This window comes from Carassius gibelio, chromosome B17 (assembly GCF_023724105.1).
Source record: "Carassius gibelio isolate Cgi1373 ecotype wild population from Czech Republic chromosome B17, carGib1.2-hapl.c, whole genome shotgun sequence".
In the NCBI taxonomy this organism is placed as follows: domain Eukaryota; kingdom Metazoa; phylum Chordata; class Actinopteri; order Cypriniformes; family Cyprinidae; genus Carassius; species Carassius gibelio.
In genome coordinates this window covers 19,978,190-20,002,314 of record NC_068412.1, presented here as the reverse complement: position 1 = coordinate 20,002,314, position 24,125 = coordinate 19,978,190, and the positions used below count along the sequence as shown (strand labels likewise).

Sequence of the window (24,125 nt, the reverse complement as noted above, 5' to 3'; positions counted from 1 at the left end):
AAAGACTCTCTCACAGTCATGAATATTCATAGGATTGAGAGCACACTGTACTGTAAACTGCCTTTTTTGTTTACAGCACAAGGAAACCTTTGTGTAATACAAATCATTAGCCTGTAGGCATTTTTGAAAATGCTTGTCTTGTAAAAGGAACAGTTCACCCAAAATGAATATTTGCTGAATATATACTCCTCCTCAGGCCATCCAAGATGCAAATGAGTTTGTTTCTTCATCAGAGCACATTTGGAGAAATAAAGCATTTTATCACTTGCTCACCAATAGATACTCTGCAGTGAAGAGGTTACCATTACTCTTTCATCTATTTCTTTCTTCTGTTTCTTTTGCTTTTCCCCTGTCCTTGCATTCTTATTGCTTTTGAGCTGTTTTTCTGATATTCACTGCTTCATCCCTCACATAATCACTTTAGTACAAATTACTAAATAAGATACATTTACTTCCTATTATTATTATTATTAGTGTTCCTGTGGCTTAAGTGTTAGCAGCGCAAGGTTGTGGGTTCGATTCCCAGGGAACACATTAGGCAAAAACTGTTAGCCTGAATGCACTGTAAGTCGCTTTGGATAAAAGCGTCTGCTAAATGCATAAATTTATTTCATACATTTGTTGTTCCTTCATCTAAAATTGACCTCTGACATAATCATTACTCTGCATGGATCTCACTGCATCATGTTCTTTTTTCAGTTTTTACATTATCAGTGTTAGGTTAACTATTCCTTTAATGCAGGGTACTTGCACAAATGTTTAAATCGACGTATGGTTAAACAACCATTTAAACCATTTAAGAACTCTGAAAATCATCAAAGCACTAAAAAATTGTAAAATATCTTGCATTACCTTCATCGACAAGTCCCATTTAATGTGTTTATGTATTAATGAGATTTATTGGGGAGGTTGTTTTGTTAAACTGCATCCATTGGTTAAAAATAACTAACAAAACGGTGTTGATCTACTGTAAAGCAATGGTCACAGTGCAGGTCTCAGTAAGCACGTGTAGCAAGTCAAACTGCCCCTGTTATACATTTAAATCTAACTTAACTTTAACTTTCTCTGTTGGTATCCTGTTTTATTCCTTTGTGGCTATTTCCTGTTTCCAGAAAAGCTTTAGGGATGTGTGTATGCTTCAGAAACAGATGGAGACAGACTTAAATAGATCCAATCACCCCAACCCACTGTACTTTGAAGACATGCAGGAAACTGAGAGATACTGTGTGAATGTAAAGCATGAAAGAAAGCAAGAGGAAGAGAAAGACGATGTGATAATTTTCATCTGTTCCCACAATGTTAAAAATAGCAATGAATCCCAAAGGTCAGATAACCCGAATAGATCATCCCTTATACAAAAATACAGAGAATCCAGATAGATAGAAACAAGACAAAAACATTTATTTCAATAGATTCACAAGTGGAGATTGCTAGACACATACTGGTTACAGCTATGTTCAGTAGCTGTAAATATCTCTGGTTAAAACGCATGGTCCTTTGAAAAGGCTGATCTAGGAACTGCAGTAAAACAACAGATCATGTCAGAGTGACTCAAATAGTCTGATATCATAGAGTCATATCTGAATGCAAACTGGAGAGTAATCATGAATGAGCAGACCCCTTTTAACACATGCACGCAATAGATATACGTGTGTCTGCCTCTGACATTTCATAATACAAAAAAAAAAAAACTATAGTTGTCTTAATGTTTTTGATCTTGCTTCTTAACACTGTCTGACATTCAAGCATTGTAAAACATTATAAAAAGCTATTAAGATGCATATATAAAATTAGGAACCACATAATGAATGTTATAATAAAACATCTACTATTGGTCCTAGTTTGGTTGTGCATTACATATTCAAACATTCAGAATACATTTCTAAAACTTTTGTCACCCATAAATGTGTTTTTAAGCAGTACAAGTTTTTTAGATGCCACTGACCCCCTAAATATAATCATCTTGGTGCTAGGGCCCCCCATCCTAATATTAAAAATGTAGCTATACATTTATAATGTATATATGAAGAAAAATATGACGAAATATTCTAATAGTATGTCAATGACACTGAAATAACACTGGCTAGGACTCTCTTGAATCCCCCTGGGGGGTCCCCAGCCAGATCCCAATTTGAAGTAAACCATCCATCACAGTTAATGGAACGTATTTGTACTGAAGAAGCAAAATTTTCACTTTAATCTTTTTTTTTTTTTTGCTTCCTTCATATTGGGGAAGAAGTAGATGGTGGTGATGATGATGGTGTTTTAAAATCTTGACCGATAACTATGAGCCTGTAGAGATTGAGGATGACCACTAGAAAGTTCTTTATAGTGAAGAAGACCAACATCTGGTGGAACACATCAAAGTGTATCATCACAATGAGACGTACCATGAGAAAGGGCCCGTCCTGGATAAACAAACTCTCCACGATGTTCCAAATATCTGTACTATGTCTTGACAAGACCAAGTTACAACAGCTGTCTGCAGCCTTCGGCTCATCTGAGTTCTGCGGCCGGGATGTCACAACTGTAACATACATGAAAGAGAGAAACAAAATGAAAACAGACACAGAGATATGAATATTATGACTCCAAGCCAAACAAAATCAATTTGGTGTCACACTAGCCAAGTTTAGACAAAGCTAACTGTTCAGTTTTTTTTTTTTTCAGGAAATGTTATGTTTGGAATCATGTTTTAATGGTTTCAATTAAAGGTTCATTTGTAAAAGTGTTTTTAATAAAGTTGAAGTTGAAGGGTTTTACTAGAGTTTAAATTGTGGCGATCTGTTCAGTTTTGGCAGAGGGGCACTATGACTGTTTTTTTGACTATGGAGCACTTTGCTCCATAGCCTACGGGAAATCAATGTTTGTTTTTCCTCAGAAATCTGAACTATGAGCTGTTTTCCACCCCATGAGTATACAGTTCAAAATTCTGTTATTTCTTGTTTCCAACACAAGATAAAAAAAATCTAAATAAAAAAGTAATAACTTTTTATCTCACAATTTTGACTTTTTCCCTTGCAGTTGCAAGCTTCTCAATTCAGAATTAAATGTTTCTATATTAACTTGCAATTATGAGTTTAAGACTTACAAATCTATAAAAGTCTGAATTGTGATGTAAATTCATAATTACATATTCAATTTTTTATTTCATGGCAGAAATAAGTTCCCATAGTTTATAGACCAGTCAGCATAGCAGATAGCAAATGGCTGTAAAGATCCCAAAAAAATCCACCCCTATACTCTTCCTATGGGTTTTGGCAACATGTAAAATCGTCAAGCTGCCAAAAGCACTCATTCCTTAAATGAGAGCACGCATAGAGCATAATGCAACAAAAACACATGCTGTTGATCTACAAATGACTGGAGATCTGTTACAATACATTGAGTTGTATCCCAAACCTCTAGTTTATGTGAGCTCCGAGGGTAAGAAAAATACTTTTGATGGAGCAGGATGAAACATTCACGATATCTGAGCGTCAAACTGAAATTGCTTGGAACAGCAGGGGTCCTCCTCCAGTCACTTGAGGGAGCCACAACTGTTTTATAGCTCATTTTGCTGCTTTTCAAAGCAACATCTGTGATGTTGGATGGTGGGATGTTAAAGAATAACAAAAATGTGATCACAAACCTGCCAGGTGAAAAGGAAACTGCAACATACTCCATGTCCACACTGCCAAGATTACATACACCAGTTTATAGTTGTTCTCCCTAAAATACACAGTAAATAACTTTATGCAGATTTGTATTTAATAATGCATTAAAATTTATACAGGAGTCTTTCTGAATTTGAAAATCAGGAAGGCATTATGGTTGGCATAATGGAGAGCAGATTCTCAAACACCAATACTTACTGTATGTCTGTTTTTACCGACCGACACAAAAAAATCAACTCTGACAGGAAAACTTGGGAAAGGGGCCATTTGTGTTACTACTGATATCTCTAACAGGAAAAACCAGAGATCCTGGATGTAGCAACAGTATATGATTGATTCAACTATATTTAGTGTGTAATAAAAAGAAAAGAAAAGAAAGAAAGAAAGAAAAAATTAAATTTTATATGTGACTCAGGACCACAAAATCAGTCATGAGGGTCAATTCTTTGACATTGACAGATGAATAAATAAGCTTTCCATTGATGCAGGTTAGGACAATATTTGAATGAGATACAACTATTTGAAAATCTGGTATCTGAGGGTGCAAAAAAATCTAAATATTGAGAAAAACTTTAAAGGTGTCCAAATTAAGTTCTTTGCAATGCATATTACAAAAAATAAATTGTTTTTATATATTTATGGTAGGAAATTGACAAAATATGTTAATGGAACATGATTTTTACTTGTGATAGTTCACCAAAAAAAGAAAAAAATATATTTATCTGCTTACCCCCAGGGCATCCAAGATGAAAGTGAATTTGTTTCTTCATTTTTAAGATTGCAGTCTGTCATTCATATAATGTAAGTGGATGGGAATCATGCCTTTGAGAGTCAAAAAACATAAACAAACAAAACCAAATTAAATCCTGCGGCTCGTGATGATTTGAGATGATTCAGTTTCTTGCACAGACTGTTCGTTTTGAATCTTTACACATAAATGTATCGTCACTAGCCGCAGGGTTTAATTTGGTTCTGTTTGTGAATGTTTTTGACTCTCAAAGCCATGATTCCCATCCATTTCCATTTGATGACTGACAGACTGCAATGGTTGGAGTTAAAAATCTTTGTTTGTGTTCTACTGAACAAAGTCACCTACATCTTGGATGCCCTGGGGGTAAGTAGATAAACATCCAATTTTCATTTTAATATCCTATTGATTTGTGGCATAAAATATAGTTTTTTTAATTTTGACCCATACAATGTGTTGTTAGCTATTGCTAAAAATATACCTGTGTTACTTATGTCTGGTTTTGTGCTCCAGGGTCAAATATTTGCACGTTACCCTTATTATACATTTTAGTTGATTAAATATAAATGAAATTAAAATAAAAAATGTCTGCCTTTTTAAATACTTCATATGCTTTGTCTGTCCCTTGTGTTTGTTTGTTTTCTAAAATGCTTTAGAGATTTTCTGACAAAAAGCCAATTTTCTCTTTGTCCCTCAAAAATGTACAGTACAAAAATATTAAATAATGTTGTGTGGTGGGATGATATTTCCTAGTAAATGCCAGACACATTAACCTCACATTTGAAATGTAACAGGGTTGACATTTAATTACACAAAATATAATTTGGAAGAGAAATGTCACTGGTTTTTAGTATTTATTATTATTATTATTATTAGGTGTAATTTACTTTTAGTAGAATTTGCTGAACGTTGAGCCGTAACAACGTTTCAAATAAAACAAAAATCATCAATCAAATTGAGAAATACAGCATTGTACATCAACAATAGCCTATGAAATCGATCATCGTGTTAGTTCAGTCAGGTCATGTTAGTCACGCTTGCATCAGCTGACAGTCAGCTGTTCCTGACGTGTACCAATCCAGTCTTGACACCTATCACCTGCGGTCTATTTAAATTCCAATTATTCTGTGTCTCTTCCATCGCATTGCTGCTTGCAATTAACTCCCTCCTCCAACCCCAACTCCACCAACTGAACCTGTAATCTGATCTAACTTGTTCTTTCTTTACAGTGTCTTCATTGGAAGCAGACTCTATGACATTTTGTTTACAACTCATGTAATTGTGAATTGTAATTATATATGCTTATAATGGTTCTGTTCTGTACCCCAGGGGGGTTTGTCTTGCTGCTCTCCCCACTGTGTCCAAGCATGGCTGCATGGACAGGCATGTGGAGTGTTGCCCAGAACATAACCATACCGCCAACACTAACTGTATGCAATTAAACTGTCATTAAATATACTTGACGGAAGGGGTCCTGATTGAACTGGCTTGAACTTGACTGAGTGAAGCTTTTGTTCAGTGGCTGAGAACAGGAAGAACCTACTTGACATCAGAAAGTGTTTCACTGGTGAATTCCAGTATGTCTGCTGCCGTGCCAACAAAGATAAGTAAAAGCTGAGAGAGTTCGTCACGCGTCACTCCTCCTCCTAATGGAAGGAGCCACTTTCCAAGGATGAGAAGAATGAGCAGAACCTGATGAAGACCAAGGATCCAGTCATTCGGACACACTGAAGTGAGCATGCGCTCCAAATGCTGAAACACACAATAGTTTACACACACAGATATTTATCAATTGTTGAAAACATTACACCACTGACAAGAAAGAGGAACAGCCTCTTTATTCCCAAGAATGAGGGTGAGGAATGAGATTCACAAGGGCATGAATCATCTTATTTACTACAACGATTCAGCACTTTTGGTGGCCCGTTATGAGTGAACCGCAAGTTACCTTGGATAAAAGCATCAAAGTGGTCAAATTCACACAGGAAAATTAGCCAAGATTAAGTTTTCCTGGTTTCTATACCCACAGAATGTGGGAAAGAAGGTCTAAAAATAATAAATAAAAAAACTCTTGAAATATTTCAGTATGTGTGCAATGAATCTATAATATAAAAAAGTTAGCTTTTTTGAATTAAATTACAAAAAATAAAGCACTTTTCCATGATATTAAATTTTTTAGATGCACCTGTATATGGAAAATAATGTGTGTTTTTTAACCTTATCCTTGCCACATAAACACTTTGCATTACACTAAATACAAAATAATGATCTGATTTAGCAACGTCATATGACCTATTTAAACAGAAATAATGTACATAATTGTTTCTCCTCTATGGCCTGCCTTTCTGAAATGCGTCGACTTTTACAAAGCTCATCATTCTTATTACATGACTTTTACAAAGCTCATCTGTGAGTCAGACTGTCCTCGCAAAGTTGGAACTGCTCCACTAAAATAGAAACAGCCTTTGTGCCACAGACGCATTATGCTACTTTGCAGGATCAGGAAACAGTCCTCGTCTTCCATAATATGCTTAGCAAACATTTGAATATTTGGGTTAAACTGTCCTGGAACAGTGTTGAAATACAACTTATCCACTGATTTCTAGTTTTGTCCTCTTTTGGAAGGCAAAACAAAGTAGTTACGCTTTCACAATGCAACACAGCTTCTCCACTACATGGTGGTGGCGGCAACAACGAGAATAAAAGTTACACCTTATTTCTTTGCGTGAATATTTTGGCTGCGTTATGTAAATCTTCAACAACGTGATGTATACATGTGGGGGAGTGTTAGAATGAGCCGTTTTAGGAGCTTTTGTAGGAGGTTGACTCTTAATTTTATTTAAAAAAATGTTTGGATTTGAGTCTTTAGTCTTTGTAACTTTACAGATCTTTATGCACCAAGAGCTAGTAATACTCCAAAGAAAAAGGAAAAATGTAAATTGCATCATATGACTCCTTTATATCTGGAGACGAAACAAAAGGCAAGACAAAAGTCTCCATTAACCATTCTGCATACTACATTATGAGAAAATCTGTCTGTGTTGGAGAAGCACAGGAAATGAATGACATCACAAATCGGAAATGTGTGTGATTTGTGCATATGTATATAGCAGATGCCTCACAGTCAGAGCATTAGTCACTTTTGTACAGCAATGCACTGAACCACAAATTAAAACTAAAAAATAAACAAATAATCATTTTCCGAATTACCTTTAGTGTTTCCTCGCCCATTGTGCCATTTGCAGGCAATATGCTCTTGAAATTTTCCCAAGAGTCCAGTTTCCTGCACTGCCGGATACAATAAAAGCACAGAGAAGAAATTAATGTGTGGAAATAACACTGATAAGACAGATCAGCTTATATCAGAGCATAACAGAGCTATATTGGCTTCACAAAAACATGTGCATAATCACATTTTGCTGACAAAAAACATTCAAGGGACGTTAAAATGGCTCAGCTTATCTTAAAATAAATCAGGATTTTTCACTCACGGTACACAGAAGAAAAGAAAACATAATAATAATAAAATATATACAATATTAGCTGCAGGCCAAAAGCAATTAAAAAGCCAAAAGCTGTAGTAAGCTTGAGAAATATTTCCGTTATATTTCTGTAGAAAAAATAAAATAAAATTTCTCAGAAGTTTTCACAGAAAGTGCAAGGTTTGGAATGGCATGACACAAGAGGGAATATAGAACACTGCCTGAGGGTCTCTGGCTTTGTTCTCTTGATGATGTAACTCCAGAAGCCATAAGGATGGAATAATGCTGATGAGGAAGAAGAGGATGGCTGGAGAAAACCTAAAAGAGGACAGAAGTTGGTTAAATCACTTTTATAGCAGATACACTGAACAACTAAATAATACATGTATTTTTTTTAATGTTCCTTTCAGGGCCAATGTTAGGGTTACTGCTGGAGACCACTTAATATTATACTAGACCACCAGTAGTTTTCACACACACCCTGTCTATTGCTTTGTCAGCAGTAACAATAGGTCTAGCAGGATGCTGGTGAGTGGGTGAGGGGGTGACGGGAAAGGAAGGAGAGATAACTTTTTAGTAAAATATAATTACAATTTTTTTAACTGAAACAAGAACAAGCTACCAGTAAAGAAGTCAAATAAAAGCTACATAAAAACCGAAATTAAGCTAAATGTCGAATACACAGTTATTTTGGACCAAGAAGAGTGAGTCATTCAGCAGAAAATGATCAACAGCTGTTGGCAAGATCAGTGAAATCTGACAACACTGTGAATCATGTATATTCATATGTTGAAATGGAAATGGAAAGTGTGTCACTCACCATTTGTAGTCTTTACCTTTCCTTCGTTTTAAAGTGATGACCAACTCCACGACCAGAGGAAGGTAAAGGACAGTCAGTAACCAGTACATGTTGTCATTTTTCACTGTTTTCACTCTCCAGACGCCGATGAGAGAGACCAGAATAAAAAACGACCTGGTTATGATCGCGCACACGAATTTAACTAAAATCATGGTAGAGAGGTGTCCCGGGTCTGAGCGGTGCAAAGTACTCTTGTAGAGTCCCGTTGAGTCCCCAGTCAGTGTGTGTTGAATCCTCCCACCAGCGTCAGTGTGTGAAATCACTTACAGAGGCGAAATGTTTGTCCTGAAGACACAGCTGGAGCAGCATAAAATACATTGTATATACAAGTCCGTGACGTTTAAACGTACGTTGATTGTATATCTGGACACTCTTTCTTTACAGTTTAGCTAAACTTAGCAAAAAGTTTTTCTAAGTTATTTCAGTGACAAGGAAACCTGCGAAACTGTTAAATGATCGGTAGAGGGCAGCATTCATTAATCAGTTCTGTATGCATGTTAAAAAGGCACACATGTATTGTGTTTTCTGTAAATTATATAGTTTAAATTATACACTGTTTATTACTGTTATTTAAATAAATACACCCCAAAGATTGTGCCCGCTTGTCTGTGGTGATGGCCATCACATACACAACCACTGGAAAAACACCTTTTATTCATCCATAAATCAAGTCAAATTGGTTATAATTTGCTGGGGTTTGTTTGTTTGTTTGTTTATACTTAAATTTTTATATTAACATTATAAAAATTTGATTAAAATATATTGAGTAAGATTGTTTATGTTTATAATCTTGATTTTTTTGCATTATGTCAGTTTATTACAATACAGCAACAATGACCATTTAGCACACATTACATTATATACAGTACAGACCAAAAGTTTGGAAACATTACTATTTTTAATGTTTTTGAAAGAAGTTTCTTCTGCTCATCAAGCCTGCATTTATTTGATCAAAAATACAGAAAAAAACAGTAATATTGTGAAATATTATTACAACTTAAAATAATAGTTTTCTATTTGAATATACTTAAAAAATTATAATTTATTCATGTGATGCAAAGCTGAATTTTCAGCATCATTACTCCAGCCTTCAGTGTCACAGTGTCATTTAGAAATCATTCTAGTATTCTGATTTATTATGAGTTTTGGAAACAGTTCTGCTGTCTAATATATTTGATGAATAAAAGGTTAAAAAGAACTGCATTTATTCAAAATAAAAAAAGAAATTCTAATAATATATATTCTAATAATATATTTTCTTTACTATTACTTTTTATCAATTTAACACTGAATAAAACTGAATAAAAGTATTGATTTTATTTTTTTTTTAAAAGAAAGAAAAAAATTACTGACCAGAAGTGTATATTGTTATTACAAAATATTTATATTTTAAATATATATATATATTTTTTTACGTTTTATCTAAAGTATCCTAAAAAAAAGCATCACATGTTCTGAAAAAATATTAAGCAGCAGAACTGTTTCCAACTTTGATAATGAATCATCATATTAGAATAATTTCTAAAGGATCATGTAATAATGATCCTAAAAATTAGCTTTGCATCACAGAAATAAATGATAATTTAAAGTATAATATATATATATATATGTAAAAATAATTATTTTAAATTGTAATAATATATCACAATATTACATTTTTTTCTATATTTTTGGTTAAATAAATGCAGGCTTGATGAGCAGAAGAAACTTCTTTCCAAAACATTAAAAATAGTAATGTTTCCAAACTTTTGGTCTGTACTGTATATGTGTGTGTGTGTGTGTGTGTGTGTGTGTGTGTGTGTGTGTGTGTGTGTGTGTGTGTGTGTGTCTGTGTGTGTGTCTGTGTATGTGTGTGGAAACACGTTTCTGCAATATATGTACACAATAAAGGATAAAAGTTTATGAACATCACATGTAATGCTATTTTTTTTTCTTCATTTCTAAATGATTAATGTTTCATAATCATATTTGGTCGATGGATATATTGCAGTATAACATATAAGCATATGGAAATGTGTTATGTAATAAGTAACATTATATTTTGCAGTATATTGCCATATTTATTATTATTATTATTTATTTATTTTATTTTTTCAAGGCAAGAGCAAAACAGTAGAAAATAAGTGTAAAATATTGTCATTGTAAGATTTTCAAATTTTCTTCTTCTTATTTTCTTTTCTATGACTTTTCTAGGCACCCACAGAAATCAGTACTCGTATCAGTAATAGTCAACAGCTTCATATTTCTATGGTCTGAATATTTTATGCACAAACTTGAAGGGACAGAAAAAGGCATGAATAACTTTATAGATATTTTTAAAGAATTTAAAAAATGGTGGTCCATTTTGTATCTTTTTGTGCTTGTTTAACAAGAATATGTGTATGTACTTACACAGTGTTCCATAATGGAGATTAGGGTATTTATTTAATGTCTTGTTTGCATTTAATTGTATATATCTGTATATTTTGTTTAGCTTTTAAACCAGTTTTTAAAATGCTAAATATAAAGGCATACACATTTTATAATTTTTATAGAAAGACTTCCCAAAGACTGACTCACTAAACGCACACAGTAGTCTCAATTTGAATGGTCTTTAATGTCACATTTGGTATTCATAAACATGGCAACAAGAATAACAATATTTACTCAACATGTCTGTCATTCTGAGGCACATTCACACAGCGAGAACTTGATTTGGGATACTGTCCTGTGCATAAGTCCAAATATGAACTAACATTTTTCTACAGCGTATTAGAGTAAGGCAATAAAAGTCATGAATGTGTACAGAATGAGTAAATATTTTTTTTGTTCCTTTTTCATCCCTTCTTCACTAATGAAGTGCACAGGGGTATGACAGACTTCCTCTATTTTAGAATTGAGTGAACAGGTGCTGCTATATCAGTCAAACAGTCATATTTCCAGCTGACACACCAAACTCGAATCTAAACAGCTCTCACACTTACTTATACAGACAAAACATGCATAAAAACACAATCACACACACACTCATATATAATCAGAACTCTTAGAAAACACAAAACACACTGACTGGGCTTTACATTTTTTCCACTACTGTTCAAAAGTTTGGGTTAGTTAGATTTTTCGAAAAATAAATTAATACTTAAAAAATTACAATAATGAAATGGATTATTTTAAATAGATTTCTATTTCAAATAAATGCTGGGGAAACAAATCTGAAAATCCTTTAAAAAAAGGCATCACTGTTTCAACAACTGTTTTCAACATTGTCCATAATAATAAATGCTTCTTCTGATTTCTGAAGGATGATGTGAGACTGAAAACTGAAGTAATGGATGCTGAAATTCAACTTTGTCATCACAGGAATAAATTACATTTTAAAATATATTCAGATAAAAATAATGTAATAATGTTTCATAATATTACTGTATTATAATACTGCAGAATTGTCAATCTAATAAAACAGAGCATTGGTATGCTTCCAGACGTTTGAACAGTATGAGTACATACAGTGTGGAATTTATCAAAGTGAACAAAAAAAAAGTATTATTTTCTTTTTTTCTTTTTCTTTTTTTGAGCAAAAGCTACATGTTGACTTTAGTATTTAGGATACTGACCTCTAAAAGTTCTCAAAAAAAATAAAAAATAAATAGTGTGCATCCATATCTGATGTGATTGGCTTCTATTTTTGGATCTTAAGGAGTAAGTAACAAGTTCAGATAGAGAACAGCACAAAATTCTAGACATGCATCTGTGAAATTTGAATTTTCACCAGCAGAGGGTGCAAGAGCGAAACCATCAGTCTCTGATAGAACAGTGCAAACTCCTCAAGAACCTGGACATAGCTGTGGATATGTCCAGTGGATATGTTTAGGATGTGTTGTATACAAATCATTTCTACTTACTGCTTGATGTTCTATCAGGAATCATCATACACCATCAATACTGCATCACACAGTCTCTAAAAACAAAACAAGAACATCAAAATAACCATGTTTAAGAGTAAGAAACGTTAAAGGAGAACTGCGATCAGAGTAGAAAATGAAAAGATTGAGGATAAAGGAGAAGGTTTAAAAGGCGGAGGTGGCATGTAGGTGCTTAAAGGATCAGTTGGCATAAAACTCTTAAAGCATTTGTTTTTTGTAACATCCATCAAGATAATGTAATGCTAGGCAGTATACATGCAGAAGAAGTCCTCAGAGGGGGATGGCATGGGTGAATAGGGGCTCAGTGGACACGCAGACCACAGGATCTATCTGTGTAAATGAAGAAAATCTCTATAGAAGGTTTAAAGGCTGAGGTGGCATGTAGATGCTTAAAGGATCAGACTTCATGCAGCACAAGTCCAACATAAGAGAGACGGGCAGCTTGACAGCCTCAGCGGAAACTGAGCAAGACATACCTGTCTGAAAGTCACTGTGTGTTAAAAAAAAAAAAGTCACAAATGGTTTGGAGATAAATAGAGCTGGGGTCTGAATAACAATCAGAAAAAGCACCAAAACACATGAAAATTTCACAGTGGGATTAAAAGTTTTGGAAATTTAGCTTTACTCTTTGTTCTCAATCTTTTCTCAATTCAAAACTTTATTTTTTTTTTCTTATTCTTTTTTTTTCTTTTGCCCTTTTTATAACACTTCTTAGTTCATTGAACAAAGATATAATTTTTTAGCATTAGTTGGGGGTCTGTGAGGTCCACCCCAAAGGGTTTTGAGTGCTACGTGGGCATATCTGAAAGGATTCTGGGCTCATTTTGTCTTGGAGTGCATCTGTATCTTGTTTTGTAACATAGCATTCAAAGGTGTTCAGGAGGTCTTCTTGTCATATGCACAATTGGGTCTGTGTGTGAATGTTCACCCAAGTTAGCGCCCAACGCTGATGTTGCAGGTCTTGCAGCTGGGGTCTTTCTTAGCATTCACAGTTGACAAGCTCATCAACTGGTGGCCGCTGATCTGAGAGACAGTCCCCTGTGCCAGCGGCACCGGCTCAGTATAAATCAGCTCCAGAATCACATCCTGTGCATGCTGAAACACCACCCGCCCATCCTCCCCGCAGACACGTGTCAGAAAGCGGTTGTTCGTCACATCCAGCTCCGGAAGGCGATCTCTGCAGTAAAGGTCTCCGTGCGAGCCCCGGGGAGCCAGGACGAGGATGACATAATGATAGGCAGTGTACATGCAGTAGAAGTCCCCGAAGTAGAGGCGCGTATCAGGGTTGAACAGAATCTCTGCGGGAATCTGGAAGCGGAAGCGGCCATATGGGGAATCCTGTGGCGGCTGACCTGTGTTAAACTCAGTGTTGCAGCTGAAGAAGATCCCCTCCAGTTTACCGCTGAGAGGTGAACCGTGACTACCGCTGTTATCCTTTACCGAGGGCATCATTCGACTGCCAAGAACATCTCTGTGTGAGAAAAAAAAAGACATTTCTAAAATCCCTTAACTGGTCAGTTAGATTTTGTAACATTTTTCAAAGAAGTCTTTTATGATCACTAAGGTAGCATCTGTATAAAAAAAATGCAGAAAAACAGTATTATTGTTAAATATTATTACAATTTAAAAATAAATGTTTTCTATGTATTTTATTGATTTGGTGCTTAAGAAACATTTCTTAATACTATCAATGTTGAAAGCAATTGTGCTTCTTTTTTGTGGAAATCGTGATAGGATAAATAAAAAGAAAAGCATTTATTTGAAATATAAATCTTTTGTAGCATTATAAATGTCTTTACATTCACCTGTAATCAATTTAAAGCATCTCTGCTGATAAAAGTATAGACTTTTTTCATGACGTCATGAAGGGCCATGATTGAATAGAAACTTTCTGAACCTTTTACGAACCTGGAAGGAGTGCATTTGGCACAGAAATACTCCATCATACATCCAAATAGTTTTTTGAAACTTTTTGTTTAGCTGTACATTTTTTGTGTAGCCCTGTTTAGCATGAGAATCTAACTCTTTAACAGTGTAAATAACTCAGAATGCATTAAATAGCTTTAACATACCACAGCCCCTCCATACTGACCCCAAATTTAAATAAAACATTAGTGTAAGAGAAAATCTTAACAACGCAGTTCACAAAAAGAAGACAGTAAGCCCAGCTGATAAATGAGGAAATGATTCCACAAGAGGGAGCTGTTTACTTTCTACCGATCTGAATCTCAGCAGTAAAGTAAGGTCTTTATTTTCTTCAACCACATTACTTTCTCTTTTTCCTCCCTATTTCATATACTAAGCATTTTTAAAGAGGTCTTTTTTTGTTGCTTGTTTTCCTGAATCACCTGCAGTGTTGGAAGTATTCCTCGTGCTGATTCCGGTAAAAGACAGAGAACTTGAGCATCCTGCCAGCGATGACTTCAGCCTTCTGCAACAGCTGCGTCAAATGCACCGAGGAATAATCTAGAAGATTGAAGGATTTTTTTATTTGTCATCAGTCTTGTTATCCACATAAAAAGCTGATCAGCAGCACAACATTTAAAAGATACATGTCATTATTCTCCTATTGATAATTAGGTATTTAAAGCATTTTACCTCAATATTCTTCCTTATATGCCTAAGCAGTTTTACATATTATTTGTAAAACTTTTTTTAATTTGTATTTTTTTCTCTCTTTTAATGGCAAAGTACTTTTAATTACATGTGTGTATCAAATGTGCTGTAAAATCCTGTATAACATTCTTTTTTATCTGTATGTGTGTGTTTGGGTTATTTACCTGCTGTACAAAATTCAACAATGTCACTCCATTCTGATACAGCGTAGTCTCCATCCGTCTGTTTGGATGCTATTTGCACAGCAACTGTGTATTCTGTCCGTGGACTCAGGAACCAATGGCCTCGCACTGTCATGGGCAACGGGACTGCCTTAGCAACAAGCTTCGTAGGCACATCCTAAAGACAGAGAGTCATCAAGGAATTCATTTACTAATTAATGACATTTAATCAACTGAATCTTTTTTATGACGACGGTCAACAGGACGAAATTTCGCTAAAACGCTCTCTTATAAATAGGCAAAAAAAAAAACAATCATTTATATTATAAATTATTACAAACTTTGAAACCTCAGGCAATACTAAAGAAATAATTTGAACTGAATCGTTGAGTACCTTGTGTTTGAATTTGTTGGAGTTCTTGTTCGCCTTCTTGTTAAGGTCAATGAAGTAATGTGTGATCTTCTCTGTGGTGTGAGGGTCCATATCCCAGCAGATCTTAAAGGAGTCGCAGGTGATGTTACTGATCTTAATGTTGCGAGCAACGGGTAACTCCATTCCTACCACTCCGGGATCCTCAGCCTTACCTAACATAAAGAAAGAAAGAATATTGTCTAAAATCCAGTTTTGTTTGAAATATTAAGTTTTTCTCTATAAACACTAAACTGACCCACATACACAATCACACGGAGTTAAAAATGTGCTTTGTTGGCTACAGTGTGGGACTGTGTTATTTTAGTGTCTAGAAATGAACAACAGGAATGTGAGATTCCTGAATGGCGCACACACAAAACACAGAGAACATTGAACCGCCTGTTATAACCATGAATAGGTTCATGATAAAGCTTTACTGTACAATAATCACCCTCAGCTCACTGTTCACTAAACACTGAGCTCTTTCTCTCCTAAACTGAATTCTTGAATTACTACTGCTGATATATTCCTCTGGAAAGAAATTACTGGGATTTAATATGGATTTAAGAGTATTACTTAAAAATCTGCACAAAAAAATCCATGTTTATTAGAAGATAAATATCTGAATATTTTGAATTACTGAACACTGAGGTTATACTAACATTCAACAGTTTGGACATTAAACTGATAAAAAACGACAGTAATGACATTTACAGTGTAACAAAAACGAATTATCTTTCAGTTTATTATAGTTTCCAGAAAATATTAAGTTTGAATAAGAATTTAATAAGAAATTAATCTTGAGCATCAAATCAGCATAATAAAATGAATTCTGAAAGATTATGCGAAACTGAAGACTGGAGTAAAAGAGAAAAGCCAGCTTTGCCATAACAGAAATAAATTATATCTGAAAAATGTCTATATTGAAATAGAAAACAGACAATAAAAATAGCATTTTAAATTATAATAATGTTTTACAATATTGCTATTTTTATTGTCTTTTTGATACAGAACTCTTCTGCTTTATTTACCATAGAACAATCTGTTTCTGTCTTATAATAAAAAATACAAAATGTAATTGTGAGATAAAAAAAAAAAAAAAAAAAAAGTCCACTTGCGAGAAAGTCACATTGTGTCACACTTGTGGGAAATAGTTCTAATTACAAAAAATAAATTTCTAAATAAGAAATAAAGTCAATATTGTGAGAAATAGTCATAATTTGTAAATAAAAGTCACGTAGTGATATTTGTGAGATATGAAGTCATTATTATAGAAATTAAATAAAGTTGCACTTATGAAATATAAATAAAAAGAAAGAAGACAAATGCATAAGAAGGTAAATGCACAAACAAAACAGTAAAATGTCTCATTGAACAATAATAGTACTCACAAGGTTGAGTACAGTCTGTATAAATTAGTTTACTTTATTTGTACCTAAAAAGAAGTATTAAACCAGCGGCACGCATCTCTCTACAAAAGTGCCAGCTTCAAAACGCACCCACAGGTTTTCCACACGCTCTAACAAAGACGGCAGTTTCCATGGAAACAAATCAAGGCCATTAATCAATGTAGCATAATTTAAAGAGGAAGATGTGCAGAAGCTCTATCAGCGCTCAAGTTTTAAGATTGTAAACAAAAGTCAGAGCTGCAGGACGAGAAATTATTCTCATAGTCTCTAGCTGTTCTGTATATGATTCAAATAGAAAACCTTTTTTTTTTCAGAAAAGCTGACAGATAAACCCTTTTATTTTTTGTGCATTACTGTTGAAAGGTTTGAGAAACAGTTAATCAAATAAATGCAGCCTTAAGATAAATATTGAACCAACCACAAACTTTTGAACTGAAGGGTATACAGCGGGTAAAATAAGTATTGAACACATCACCATTTTTTCAGTGAATATATTTCTAAAGGTGCTGTTGACATTTTCAGCAGATGTCGGTAACAATCCAAGTAATACTTACATACAAAGAAAACAATACAAATAAGTTCAGAAATTAAGTTCTGTCTAATAAAATGGAATGACCCAGGGAACAAGATGCTTAAAGAAATGTATTTAATATCTCGTACAAAAGAGTTTGTTGGTAATGACAGCTTCAAGACATCTCCTGTTTGGAGAAACTAGTCGTATGCATTGCTCAGATGTGATTTTGGCCTATTCTTTTCTTTCACACAGTCTTCAAATCTTGAAGGTTCCATGGGCCTCTTCTCTGAACTCTAATCTTTAATTCTTTCCATAGATTTTCTATTGGATTCAAGTCAGGTGACTGGATGGGCCATTCTAGCAGCTTTACTTTCTTTCTCTGAAACCAAGTGAGAGTTTCCTTGGCTGAGTGTTTGAGATCATTGTCTCCTACCCTCATTTCATCTTCATCATCGTGGTAGATGGCAGCAGATTTTTTATCAAGAATGACTCGGTACATTTTCCCATTCATCCTTCTTTCAATTATATTTATTTTGCCAGTGCCGCACCATGATGTGTTGGGCTGATGTGCCATTTGATCTCCAAGCATGGTGTGTGTTTATGGCATCCAGAGTTTATGGCATCATTTTTGTCTCATCTGACCAGACTATATTCTCCCAGTATTTCACAGGCTTGTCTAAATGTTGTGTAGCAAACTTCAAATTAGCTTCTACATGCTTTTTCTTCAGCATTAGAGTCTTGTGTGATGAGCGTGCATACAGGCCACGGCTTGAAATTATATTCTTTCCATGTCAGGAATTTGGCCCAAACAGCGCTCACTGGAACATTCAGAAGTATAAAAAACCTTCTGTAACTAATGCCATCACTATGTTTTGCAACAATAAGGTTGCGAAGGTCTTTAAGAGGCTATTTGCTTTGTTTCTTGTGTAACATGTTGGTCATGAGACACCTTTTATAGGCCACCATTTGTGACTGAACCAACTAATATTAATTTCCATTGACTAGGGGTAGGATTTCTTTCTAATTACTGATAGATTTTTGCTGGTGTCTTGGCTTTCCATGCCTTTTTGCACCTACCTTTCTTCATGTGTTCAATACTTTTTCCCTGTGTGATTGATTCTGCTTTATTACACAGAACTTAATTTCTGAACTTATTTGTTTTGTTTTCTTTGTATATATGGATTACTTGGATTGTTACCGAAACAACTGGTGAGAAATTCTGTGACAATCTGAGACCCAATACATGAAGGAAAAGCACGGACAGAGAACTACCTGCTGAATCATGGGAGAGTAAAAGACAAAGAATGAAAAGCATGGAGCGTCTGATTCTGTATCGACTCTAATAATGGTTAAAAGCCTCCTGCGAGACCACAGTCTTTTTAAAGCCACGCAGACAGAAGAACCTACTGAAACATCAGACAATACAAAATAAATCTATCTCTAAACTCTAGTCCAAATATCTCCTTCACAAACACCTAAACAACCAAGAATATCCATCAGGGGAGCATCTTGTGTGAGCAGCTTTCCCAGAAAACTGCAGTATTATATAACAGAAAAACAGAAATGTCCAGACTGTACAGAGTCTACAATCTGCAAATCAAACCACACACTCACAAATCCAAAACTACATTGAGGTCTTTATGTGGGCAAACAGCACTGCAACATGTGACTACAAAATAGTATTGGTACCTGTGCATGAAAACAATGCTTTCCTCCTCTATGAGCTCCAAAACACAGCGAAACTGCGGGTTCAAATTGCAAAGGTGGCAGAATGCTAGTTTAGCAGGGTTTGGAGTTTGTTTAATGAGCTCTGGATCCACTCCAAATTGCACACAGAACTGCATATTAATACACATGTTTGTCATTTACAGAACAAGAAGCTGTGCATGGCAGTAAATTTACATTTTTAACAGCTTTCAGCTTCAATTACCACAAAAGCGTGATATAGTCTGTATATGCAATTCTATTTACATGATAAGAATAAAAAATCTAATCAAATCATATTTCTACATGATTCTTTTGGCATCTGAGCTCCAAATGTGTGTGGGAAAATTTGCTCTGAGCATAATCTGGTTCTCTCTGCCTGCAATAAGACAACACATTTACTTTGCAATTAAGTTTTGCTGAGATGAGCCGCAGAACTCACAACAAGCACTGTGCACATAATAAAATGGTACAGCAGGCTGCTGTTTTCTAGTTTATGAGCCCAACGCTTCTCTAGGGGGAGGGAAAATTAACTAAAGTCAAGCCTCAAGTAACATATAATCATTACAGCACTTAATCATAAAGAATGAAATATTTGGATTTAATTAGGGATGATTTTATACAAGCAGTCTGACTATTAATTAAGCATGCACTGTCTGTAATTCAATATCAATTAAAAACTAGTGTCTTTCCTTAGCTGGGAATGTGATGTTTTTGTTTTTAAACATTTGTATATTGTTTAGAGAATTTAACATGTGGACATTCTCTTATATTTTATTCATCGCATACATCATAGTCTAGCCTTCATATTGCATCTGTATACTCATATGCCTTGCTCAAGGGCACTGAAAGTTTACAGTTCACTGGTTGCCTTTAACTGGGATCGAATCTACAACCGCTTCATTACAAATCCAGGTCCTTACTAGAAAGGCTCACTCCAACATCTTAAACGGATTATGTTATTTGTGCAACATTTATCTAAATATATTTGTTCATGTGTCATAGGCTGCAGACAGGAATCCCCAAGGTTGTTCAAAGTCCTGCATGGAACAGATTCAGCTTTCTTGCTAATCTGATTTACTGTAGATATTTACACCCTCATTCATCTGATGAGTTAGCATTAGCCAGCGCTAACAGTTTCAATCATCATCTGAATGCACTTTAACTGAGATCAGTTTTTAGCTAAAAATATCCAAAACATCATGTTGCAAAGGTCCTAAATAAGGGTGTTTAAAAGCAGATAGAGCTGTGTCTGGTTAGGACAGCTGAACAGATGAGAAGTCTGGTTCAAGTTTAAAGGAAATTATTTCCTTCATGTTTGAGAAGCACACTCATGCTAACTAATTAGAGAGTTCAATTAGTACCTTAAAAACAGTGCCTTATGCACTCTGTAAGTTCATTGCAATTAGACAAAATGAAATGAGCACTGATGTGTAAATGTGGTAATTCAAAGAGATAAGAGGCACTCTGCTGCCAGCACAGCAATCTATTCAGACTGATTCAAATACATTCATGTAGGGAAGATAAAAAACTCCCTCTCAAAAAACTGGTGAGTCATTGTGCTAGCCTTCTGAAGCCTGCCAAATTGCGTATGTGCAGTTTTTTGCTTCAGTCATTCTTAAAGAGGATGACACATTTTGACATTTTCAAACATACACTCACTATTGAAACACTGATGGTTGTAACGCCTATTAAAAAGACAAAGGTGACTCTGTCAGTTAAAATGGATTTGCATTTATATTCCTGCAATTCCACTCAAACCAAAGGAGATGGAAACAGGTGAAAGGTAAACACTGTATCCTCAAGCAAGCCTCTATATCAAGCCTGTATACCTTTAAAAGCCACAGCAGATTCCTCCCAATGTGTGTCCTGCTCAGTGTGTGTGTGTGTGTGTGTGTGTGTGTGTGTGCGCGCAAGCACCTGACTTCACCTTCTGTCAACATGAAGTTGTTAAAAATGTCTGATGCTCTTTGTAAACATCGATATACATTTAGAAAACATTAAGTCATCTGTACTGATTCAAAAATTGTGTTTATGTATTGTATTAAATATATTTATCTATACAAAACATATGTATAATTACACAATTACATAAGATGCATATAAAATACTGGAAAAACAGAAAGTGACATATGTAACATTGCAACATATGAGTGCTATAGCCTGAGTTATTTTTTTATATTATGAGTTATTTATGTAGTTTAGAATTATTTAGATATATTAACATACTTTGCATAATACATGTATATAGCCTAAAATATAAATATGAACAATTATATATAGAAGCTAACTCTCTCACTGTCGAAAAGCCTCACCCCCTGCCACATCAGCATCCTTTACTGCTTCAGGGCTCTTGGAATTATTATGATTATTTTATTTTGATATTTACATTATTTTCTCTACTGGTTTATACCAGTTCGTTGGTTTCAGTTTTTTAACTGACCGCATGACAATTAAACGAGACTACAAGAAAAAAGGTAGCCGACTGCAAGAGGGTAGTGTCCATGGTGCTGAAACGAAAGCCTCGCACAGACAGCAGAGATTTCATCAGAAACCACAGCCAGCATACACAAAGGCAGCCTGCCATGTCTCATATTCCTTTTTTCATGGATGTGACAGGCGAATTTTTCTGCAGCACTGAATATTCCCTCATTGCAAAAAAAAACAAAAACAAAAAAAAAACATGGTCCTTCCAAAAGGTTTGCTAACGGGGGAGAACATGCGTGGATAAAAACTGTCAAGTTTATAGTCACTCACTGTGTTGCAGAGGTTACTTACCGTCTCTCTCGCACAGCTGGAGCGACTCCAGGCTCACGTTCTTGATCATGCCCTCGCGCGGGCTTAACGGGCTCGCGACCCCGTGTGCCAAACTCGCCCCCTCCATGTCTGCAGAGGCGCTTGGATATCTTTGAAAATATTATTCTGCTTCGGCTTTGAAACCCAAACAAGGTGAGTCTTGTGCTATGTCGCCTTGATTCCTCTCTCTCTCTCTCTCTCTCTCTCTCTTCCCTGGCGTTCTGTTGGATACCGCGTCAACGGATCGTCATCACCACACTGCTGGACATACTTAAGGACAGAAGCATTTACACTATGAGGAAGATTAATTTATTCTAGTGGCTCAATAAAATGAATGTTTGTCCTCATTTTGAAAAAAGCTGAAATGTATCTGAGGTCCCTCGCTGTGACAAACGCCACAAGTGTTTTCGCTCTGAGGAGAAACGGATTAACGTGTATGAACGGACGAAAAGGTTATGTAACGAGATTACGGTCTACACTACAGTTAATTCTCCCCGTACCTCTGCTCCCGCTCCTGAGCGAAAGACTCCTTTATTCCACCAGCCACCTCACTGACGTCACGTCAAGCGGTCGAGCTCATGTCCTTATTTGGTACCGAATCGGCCCCTGCATGAACAGGGTGGGGATATTGATTCATCCCAGTGATTCGAATCTTTTGAACTCGTGCACCAAAAAGATTCGTTCAGATTCTTTCAATGGTTTGTTCAGTCAGTGGACCTTTACGTCTTATGACGAGTAAATGATTCCATTAAAAAACAAACACTGTGAGTGTCATTCACGACTGATACAACTTCTATCAGGCCTATATGTGATTACAATTACTTCAAAATTTTGTACGGTCATTAGTCGTTTGCGTAAGTGCGTGGCGTGTAAATGAGTAAATCGATATATCATAACTGTCATAACGTAATCATCATAACTGTAGGCCAAATTTAAGAATCACGACCGAAATCTTCTTAAAATGCTTGTCTATATTGTGTATTATCATTATCATCAGTCGTTTTTGCATAGAAAATATAACTCGCTGCATTTAAGTGCACGAGAATAAGTCATACACTTAGAAGATTTGTTCAAAAACCTGGCACTACTTTTATTTATTATTAGGCTGCTTCACAGTTTTGCTAAATCTGTACAAACTGATGGATTACTTAGACCACTTATTGGAAAGTGTTGGAGGAGGAGGGGGGGGGGGGGGCCCACATAATTATTAAGTGTTAATTAACAGATATGCATGTTTCCCAGAGGTAGTCCTGCGGGGTAGAAATTAAAGTCACATTTGGTCTTCTGCATTAAATAAGATTTAGATTAAAGGCTAAGATTCATAATAATAATAATAGAAATTCCCACAAGGTTTTTACCAAATTTTCATTTCTTATCAATGTACAATTCAATAATCTAGCTAGAAATAAAGCAAATGGCAACCCCTACGATGTACAAATCCAAATAGAAAGTACCACAAACACATAACAGATATTACAGCCATTTAATATGACTGCTAAAAGGCAGTCACATTTGCTACCAGAATTTTTCAGTTTTAACATTAAAAGGCTCCATGTACAAACTAACCAACACAATACATGCATGCATCAGATCCAACAGTTTCACTAGGTAAGGGTCATTTATGTCTCATGGTACTAGATTAGCTAGTTCGAAAGCATTGCACTCTTTATCATCATGCTGACAGCTTTGCCCTCCCTGGTCTCTCTCTCTCTCTCTCTCACACACACACACGCTCAGTTCCTGCAGTTTCCTTATTTAGAAGCAGATGTACATTGATATGCAAAACACACCATAATATCACACATAATAATCACCCATGTCTTTGCTATTACTTTCAAAAGAGAAGTGCTTATCTGGGTCCTT

At 35.3% G+C, this 24,125-nt stretch overlaps 2 protein-coding genes across 3 annotated transcripts; both read right to left on the bottom strand.

The window, feature by feature from the left end:
- Positions 1–1,376: 1,376 nt before the first annotated feature.
- On the bottom strand, positions 1,377–9,237 carry tmem26a (transmembrane protein 26a). Of its 2 annotated transcripts, none has more exons than XM_052581484.1 (6): positions 8,707–9,237; positions 8,105–8,204; positions 7,615–7,692; positions 5,948–6,156; positions 3,632–3,711; positions 1,377–2,527 (listed from the first exon to the last, which is right to left on the bottom strand). In XM_052581484.1, exons 1-6 carry the CDS (start codon positions 8,895–8,897, stop codon positions 2,223–2,225), a joined length of 963 nt encoding a protein of 320 aa, XP_052437444.1. In that variant the 5' UTR covers positions 8,898–9,237; the 3' UTR covers positions 1,377–2,222. The 2 variants fall into 2 exon arrangements, with proteins under 2 accessions (XP_052437444.1, XP_052437445.1); XM_052581485.1 differs by having other exon boundaries at positions 8,108–8,204; positions 8,707–9,223.
- Positions 9,238–11,322: 2,085 nt separating this feature from the next.
- phyhipla (phytanoyl-CoA 2-hydroxylase interacting protein-like a) lies at positions 11,323–22,817 on the bottom strand. The gene is made up of 5 exons (XM_052579909.1): positions 22,245–22,817; positions 15,822–16,012; positions 15,431–15,605; positions 14,999–15,116; positions 11,323–14,121 (listed from the first exon to the last, which is right to left on the bottom strand). Exons 1-5 carry the CDS (start codon positions 22,348–22,350, stop codon positions 13,584–13,586), a joined length of 1,128 nt encoding a protein of 375 aa, XP_052435869.1. The 5' UTR covers positions 22,351–22,817; the 3' UTR covers positions 11,323–13,583.
- Positions 22,818–24,125: the final 1,308 nt, after the last annotated feature.

Excerpts from the sequence above, each read along its gene's own strand:
- phyhipla (XM_052579909.1), bottom strand. The coding sequence starts at position 22,350 with ATGGAGGGGGCGAGTTTGGCACACGGGGTCGCGAGCCCGTTAAGCCCG. Across the intron at positions 15,117-15,430 it reads TGTTGAATTTTGTACAGCAG|ATTATTCCTCGGTGCATTTG; the intron begins GTAAATAACCCA and ends TCAATCTTCTAG. Across the intron at positions 14,122-14,998 it reads GAATACTTCCAACACTGCAG|AGATGTTCTTGGCAGTCGAA; the intron begins GTGATTCAGGAA and ends TTTCTCACACAG.
- tmem26a (XM_052581484.1), bottom strand. The coding sequence starts at position 8,897 with ATGATTTTAGTTAAATTCGTGTGCGCGATCATAACCAGGTCGTTTTTT. Across the intron at positions 8,205-8,706 it reads AAAGGTAAAGACTACAAATG|GTTTTCTCCAGCCATCCTCT; the intron begins GTGAGTGACACA and ends GTCCTCTTTTAG. Across the intron at positions 2,528-3,631 it reads GTTTCCTTTTCACCTGGCAG|TTGTGACATCCCGGCCGCAG; the intron begins GTTTGTGATCAC and ends TGTATGTTACAG.